General features: G+C 44.4%; 1 protein-coding gene across 1 annotated transcript; it reads right to left on the bottom strand.

The window, feature by feature from the left end:
• Positions 1-1,069: 1,069 nt before the first annotated feature.
• On the bottom strand, positions 1,070-7,340 carry ADAP2 (ArfGAP with dual PH domains 2). Its single transcript, XM_010002688.1, has 9 exons — positions 7,215-7,340; positions 6,468-6,559; positions 6,243-6,328; positions 5,336-5,445; positions 4,518-4,664; positions 3,715-3,798; positions 3,298-3,360; positions 1,959-2,036; positions 1,070-1,288 (listed from the first exon to the last, which is right to left on the bottom strand). The coding sequence occupies exons 2-9, from the start codon at positions 6,554-6,556 to the stop codon at positions 1,070-1,072; spliced, it is 876 nt and encodes a 291-aa protein (XP_010000990.1). The 5' UTR covers positions 6,557-6,559; positions 7,215-7,340.
• Between the last annotated feature and the right edge of the window lie 321 nt (positions 7,341-7,661).

The following is a 7,661-nucleotide window of genomic DNA, read 5'->3' as shown; positions in this document are numbered from 1 at the left end:
CAGCAGCTCCGGGATTCCTCGGGACTCTTCCCAGTTCAGGGAAGTGCTGTGGGAGTTGCTGGGGTGGGGGGAGGCGAGAGGCTTTTGCCCATACCTGAATATATATCTGTATATAATTGTATATATTTTCTTGTATCATTCATTAGTGTTTTAATTAAAGCTGTGTAGTTTAGTTTTCAATCCAGCCAAGTCTCTCTCTTTTTCTCTCTCTCCTTCCCTACCTGGGTTGGGGGGAGGGGGGATCGAGAGCATTGTTGTCGGACCTGAGTCAAACGGTGACACTTAGACTATTTGTCATTAGAACGATTCCATTACAGTATCCTCCACAATTCAAACCTGGCTTTTATTTTTTACTGTGCCAGAAATGTAACAGTGTAAAAGACATTAAACCCACACTATTGAAAACAAACATGTCCCTTACCTAGACATGCCATTCCTATCTGAATGGCATCCAGTGACTCCAGCATGAATTGGTATCTTAGATTTATCCAAGAGGACACCCTGCATCTTCCTGATAGCTGCCACTGTATTTGCCTCTCAGTGACTGTCTCTTTGTGCTCATGCCAACAGATGACCCTGTTCACTGGCAGGATACATGTCACTGGTTGGATTGTCAAGTACATCCTTCAGGACCTACAGGAGTCCTTCGGACATCAAAGACAAGAAAAGGAGCATCTGATATAACAGCACCTGCAGAAGTCCTCAAGGAAACACATGCCAACCCTTCTGGGGTCAGACTTTCTCCATTGTCTCTGTGGTTTTTTTTTCCCCAGAAGAAAACGCTGGATGATTCATCCCTCCATCAGGCTGGGAAAGCCTCCTCTGCCCAAAAGTAGAATTGAGAAGGCACTTCAGGCAAGGCTCTGCAGGGACACGGATAATTTCTGACGATCTGCTCTCCCTCTTACTCATTTCTCTGTAGCCACCCTTCTTGTGCCTGTGGCTGCTGAAGGAAGAAGCCCTTTGTCACTGCAGGGCCTTGAGCACCCTCCTTGCCAACAGAAAGAGGCCGTGGAGCACTGCTGAACACAGCCCAAGCAGTGCAGTTCACCAGGACTCAGTGCTAGTTTTAACCAGTCAAAGGCTGGGCAATGACTCCATTTAAGGCATCTATCCACTCCCTCTGCTCCCTGTCGTTCTCACACAGGAACACAAACTCTCTCACTGGTGTGACCACAGTGATCGCTGGTTTCCTTTTCTTCATTCGGACTCCCTGGGGCAAACCAGCTCGTACTTCATATCCCTCATCCATCCTGCCAATGAAGACCTGGCCCTGTGCAAATGCGTCCTAGAAAGAAGGAAGCAAAGACAGCCATTAGCCAGTGGACAGCACAGCTCCAACAGACACTGTTCTATCCTTTGACAGAGAGCAGGAACTGGGGATGTGTGAAGACACTGTCCTTATTTGATAAGGAACAGTGGCCAGCAAGAGGAGCCCCATGGAGGCACAGTGCCACCTTGCAAAACACCACTTTCCCATGTAAAGACAGAGCGCATGTGTGAAAATAAAGGTCATTGCTCAGTCAACCCAGATCAGGGACACACACACACAAGTGATCACCTAGACCCCTGTGCCCCACTGACTCATTTCTAGAACATTTCCAAATCCAACACTGAGTCTCCGCAAAGTAGGTTGAACCTCACTCAGAGAGGCAGGGCCGGGTGCCACCCAAGAGGAGCTTCCACCTCTGGGGAGCTGTGCCCACCTTGTGGGATGTGACAGCTCTAGAAGCTGTAGGCTGTAGCAGCTACTTTTAAAAGACTTGTGTCTTCCTCACAGCCACCTTAAGGGCCAGAGTTCCCAAAGAGTGCAGCTTCAGCAATCCATTGACAAGGGAAATGAGCTCTTGAGACAGAGCCTGCTTGCCTTGCACAGCCACTAGAAGAGCTACATGAGAACAGACTCTTCCTCCCCACCCAACTTGATAAAGAGGAATAGCAGAGAACATCCCTCTTACCAGCGGATTTTTAAAGTACATCAAGTTTCTTTCTTGAGAATCCAGGCAGAACCAGCGCACCTTAAAGGCCTCCTTCTGCTGCAAGGAGATGGTAGAAATTCTTAAGAACTTTAAGAAGAATGTAAAGACTAAGTTCCAAGGGGAGTTCAGCCTATTCAGGGCAGATCCCTGGACTGCTTAAATGACTCAGAGCTTGAGTTCAATTTCATTCACGCCTGGAACAAGTAACGGGCGAATCATTGCTCTGTGCAGCCCTCAGCTCCCTTCTCCCTGGGTTCACACTAGAGATCTGCATTCAATAATGACAATCCTTTTCATAGGGCAGGGAAGTTTGATGTATCAGTGACCAAATTACCAAGTTTAAGAAAGTCACAGCAAATGGATTAATTGCAAGCACTGCAGAGAATGATCCCTGGGCCAGTAGTGACAATAAAGAGAGTGTGCAATCAATTTCAACCTTTTGGTTTGGGTGGTTGTCCCTAGCATTGCAGGGTGCACAATGGTAGAAAGAGCCAATTGCAACAGCTACACTCATCTGACCATTCCCTGAGCTATTCATTGCTCTGTGCAGAACTGAAAGGCCTTCTTGTAGGGTTCACCTCAGTTTCAGTAGAATTTAGGCCTTGGACAGAAACACACAATCTTTCATTCTTGTAGCTTTGAGTATTCTCTACCTGCAGGAAGTTGTAGTGGGACACTAGCACCAAGCTGGGCCAAAACCCCAGTATATTCAGTATCAGCATTTAACCACTGAAATTTTTAATAGGACTTTGGCTTGTGGTTCACTCAGACAACAGCAAGACAAGAAGTGGCAATGTTCAAACAAGACCTCAGATCTTTATCTCCTTCTTCAGCAGAACCTGAAATCTCCCCCTCATGTTTCAAGGAGCAGTGGCCCAAATACCTTTTCACAAAAAACAAAACAAACCATAGGTTTCACTGTAGAGAATTCGCTCAATCATACTTTGCTGCTATAAGCAGATGTGACTTATGTGATACTGACTTTAAGAGAAACAAGGAAGTAGGGGAGCCAGCATGTGATGTTCTGTTCTAGCAGGAGCTGCAGTTAGCAGGCACAGCAGTCCATCCAGTGTTGTGCAACAGGACTTTGCACATCCACTGCCAGCTAATCCATCTTGCTTACTCTTCTAGGAAGATTCTGCTTCCCAGTCTTATCTTCCAAGCAAAATAAAACATGAACCCAAGGAGCACAAAAGGTGTGCATCTCCCATCAACCCAGCAAGCATACAGTCACTCAGCAAACTGTAAACATAATAGAATTACCAAATATTCTCCATGCAGACTAATCCTGTTTGTGTAATGCCAAGTATGCACTTACTTTTGGTCCTGTTTTCTCCATATGTCCTTCTTTGACATAATTTCTTGTGATCCTGGATATGAGCTAGGAAAACACAAACACACAAAAGAAGTGTCTCATTCAAGCTTGCTTTTCTGTTCAATTTTGCCTTGGGAGGCCTGGGTTATTTTTGGCTGCTCAGTAAAAGGAAGTTTGAAGTAAGAAGGAACAAGGTTTTTGAGAGATTACACTTCATAGGGATCACATGGAGACTTTTAGACCTTAAATGTTGACTAGGTTTTTGCATGTTATCCAGTGTGGTCTCTACTTCTACTTCTTCTGTCCATCCCCAAGACCCATATACTGTTGTTTGGGCACCCAGCTCTGGCAGAATAAGTGAGAAAACGTTCTCCCATGCTGTGTTTGCATAGACAGCTTCAAGCCCTCTTCAGTTCTCACCTCAGGCTCAGGGACAGCTGGGAAGGTTGTTCTGAGATAATGGTAACGTGCTGCCCGAATGGCATTGAACCAGTCAACAATCTCCTAGGGAAAACAGCAAACACAAAGACAAGAATGAGAAAGAGTAGAAGTGCTGCTTCTCCAAAATGCCTTTCTCCTTCCTTGTGACCTCTTTGCAAAGATGTATTTTCTCCCCGAGGGGCAGCGAGAGTCAGTAATTTGTCCCAAACACCTGAAAAACACTGAGCCTCCAAAATAATTTAAAAATGCCCCTCTGGGGAGGTCCTAGACATTCTCAGCATGGACAGTCACCCAAGCCTGTGTACACAGGCCTTCTCAGTTAATTCACTTACACGTTGTTTTAAAACCTTTGTACCTGGAAAGACATGAGAAGGAAAGGGAAGGGAGGGCAAGGGAAGAAACAGAAATCTAACAAAACTAATTTATATTCTACTTTAAATTATCAAGCTTTTCTTGGAAAAATGCAGAACAACAATATTATTTTCTGTGCATGTCCAGAGGCCTTCAAAGAATATATTTGTATGAAACCCTCAGGCAGTCACCTTACAGAGATTTACAAATGTGACCCACTGAGGCTTTAAGAACATTCAGGGTGTGAAGTTGAGTAACTGCCCCAGCAGAACAGACACAAGATGTTACTGTCAAATTCTGCAACTTTCTGTATTATACAAGTCATAGTGATTTTAAGTAAAAACAGGTCCTGCAGAAACAGGACATCTCTTCCAATATATAGACCAAACATCTACGCATCTTGCTTATTCCAAAATCTCCATGGTATTCACCTTTCCACTTTCGTGATAGACAAAAAGGTTCCTTGTTTGACCATCTGTGCTGTATGTGATCTGCAGCCCATGAGCATGTTGGATTTTCTCTGTCTGGAACATTGCATTCATGTTCTCAATGCTGATAATGGCTTTTGGACCTCTGGACTGTGAAATGAAAAGCATCACTGTATTAAAGGGCTCTCAGGGAAGGTAATGAAGGACAACTGTGTGAGAACTACATCCCTACTGAAGAGGAAGCAGGCATCCTAAATATCTGGTTATTGGATATACCCAAAACAGAAAGCCTTAATTACATGCTATCTAAAATCCCTTGCAAAGAGCAACTCTCTTTCCTTGACAAATGCCAAGCTGCTATTTGAGAAGAATGTGTCTGACTAGCAAGGGATGGGTTCTATGGTTCTATCTCTGGCCTCATAGTTGGAGAACAATTAGTTACACTCTCCCACAGAAGCAAGACATATGGAGGATGATGCTGCAGCAGTTGATGAGAAAATATTTTGGTAATGTAAGAGGTAAGAGCTGTTAACAGGTCTTGTTCATCTTGCTGTTCAACTGCCAGTATCCATTTCCTTTGTTCACTAAGCAAAGGGAGGCTGCAGAGTTAAGATAAGAGATGAGGAAAAGGGCTAAATCCAAAGAGCAATTGCCTAAAACACCAGGTATGTTAGTGGGGAAACATCTGGGCTGCTCCACAGGCTGGCCTGGCTGCAGAACTAGAGACAAAGCTCTTTTTGCAGGTTTTTGCAGGTGAAGATCAGGGTCTGAGGATGAATGTTGACCAGCTAACTATGGCAAATTCTGGCTGAGGAACTCACTTCTTTGGTGTAGTACTTCATCACTCCTTCCCTTGCTGACAGAAGAAATCGCCTCTTCTTGAAGTGCCTGCTTTCCCGCCCACGCTTCCAGAGGAACCCTTCACGGCTCCCTGCAGATCAGACCAAGACACGTGTCACGGAAGGGCAGCACATCAGCCAGACTGTTCAGCTGAATGGTGACATGCCACAGAGTTTCAAGGCTTTTCTCCATCTGAGAATTTCTGCCTCATGAAAAATGAAGTGGGCAACTAGAGAACTGTAAGATCTTAATACACCCTTCCACTTGTCCAACTCCCTTTTCTTAGGCGCTTCTTCTCAATGTTAAGTCTCAAAGCAAGGCCTGCACATCCAACAGTTCAAACAGGACAAGCCAGCCTTAAAGATCTTCAAAGCTGCAAATGTTCACACTGTGCTGTTGGGGTTTTCCCTGACAATCATAGAATCACAGACTGTTTTGGGAGGGACCTTAAAGATCATCTAGATCCAACTCCCTAAGTGGGCAGGGACACCTCTCACTAGACCAGGTCGCTCCAAGTCCCATCCAACCTGCCCTTGAATGCTCTAAGGGAAGTATTTTCTAGTGTTAATAAGTATATATTAAAGTAAACAGGATACCCACAGCTGTCAGGTAGTTACTATGCTAGCAGAAACACAAGTTTAAGGTCACCCACTGTTACAGTTTAAGATCAAGAACTGGAAAACTGCCCCTCAGAACTACAACAGCTACACTCAGGGTTGTACTCAGGTCTTTGCCAAAAGAATGCCTTTTTTAATATATATTATAAGGCAGTTTATTTAACTGGCCTTATATATGTAAGCAACTACTCAATTCAGAATACACAGGATTATTATTTTAACTAGGGGCTAGTTGATTCTTTTCACACATACTTCTAATCCTGACTTTTACCTGCAGAACAAGGATCTTGGCAGATTCGGGTGGCAACAAATTCCTCACGCTCATATTTAGCTCTAATCCACTGCTCTCTTAAGACTCTGAAAGAGGAAAACATGTATAAAGCTGATCTGCCTTTCCTCTATTTTCACCAACCAACCAACCAACCAAGAAGACCTGTAGAGGAAAGCAATAGTTTAGCTGTAAAGGTCTGGAGCAGTAAATACCCCATGAACTTACAAGCAATCACAGGACTGAGGGATGTAATAGTATGGAGGGACCTTGGCCTCATATTTAGCTTTGGCACAAAGATTCCCATGCTGCTTCATAAACTGAAATACAAAAAAAAAGTTACAGTTAGGCAAGCAACTACAAAATCCATGTTATGAACATGAAATGAAACTGCTATCAAAGGGAGCACTGCAGTTTTTTCTCAGTCTCACTGCAACTCTCAGTGTGTCCCTACACACATCTATAAATTCCCTTTGGCACTACAGTTTGCACTATTTAGGTGGCTGAGCCTTTGTCAGTATTAACAGTTTGAACCAGATCAGGAGAACAAAAGAAAATGAAGAGAAAATTATTTATGATTTCCCTATACCTTCATTTTCTCCTGGACATAAACTGCAATTATATTAATACAATTCAACTGAAAGATGAGAGGCTGAACCAATGGTTAAGCAGGTAATGTTGATTGCCAAATAGAATATACTATCTGTAAATACCTGTGGGCTTTTAAACCACACTGAATAGTTACTGTGTGCTTGAAAAAAAAACACTACAGGATGTTAGAAGGTCAGCTACAGCTCAGCTATCAGTGTAATTTGATTGAGTAGGTTATAAAAAAAACCCTAAAGTTAACCATGGAGTTGTCTCTGTGTGGCTTTGTTCCTGTGTCCTTGGTGGATGAAATGGGAACTACAAGGCAGAGAAGGTTAAGATAAAATGTGGTGAAAAGTAAGTGAATTATTGCTTTTTCCTCTATACCTCTATAAGATCATTCTCCCAGAAGTCAAGCCGAAGGGATTTGACCCTGCTGATCTGAGGAAGATTGCGATGGATTCCAGAGCAATTCAAACAAATGAATATTCCAAGTTTGTAAGAAGCCCACTCTGGATCTAGATACAAACACATAGAAATAACTAATACATGGGAAAAGGCACAGCTACTGGCAAGGGCAAAAGAAGCCAACCCCAGCAGAGACATTTCCCCCAGAGCTGGAAAACTACCCGGCACACTCTCCTCCTCCAGCCCTGCGCGCTGTCTACAAATAACTCCGGGGAAGCTGCTGATGTGCCGAGGCTGCTTCCTGTCCCACGCTGTCCCCTGCGCGCCCCGTGGGGCTCCTCGCCCCCGCTCCCGGCTCTGCCTGCCCGAGAGCCGCGTCCTGATCCGCCCGCAGCCCGGCAGCCCCGCCGGAACGGCCGCGCTGGG

This window comes from Chaetura pelagica, unplaced genomic scaffold, assembly GCF_000747805.2.
Source record: "Chaetura pelagica isolate M959 unplaced genomic scaffold, ChaPel_1.0 scaffold47, whole genome shotgun sequence".
In the NCBI taxonomy this organism is placed as follows: domain Eukaryota; kingdom Metazoa; phylum Chordata; class Aves; order Apodiformes; family Apodidae; genus Chaetura; species Chaetura pelagica.
This window is presented reverse-complemented; position numbering and strand designations above follow the sequence as displayed.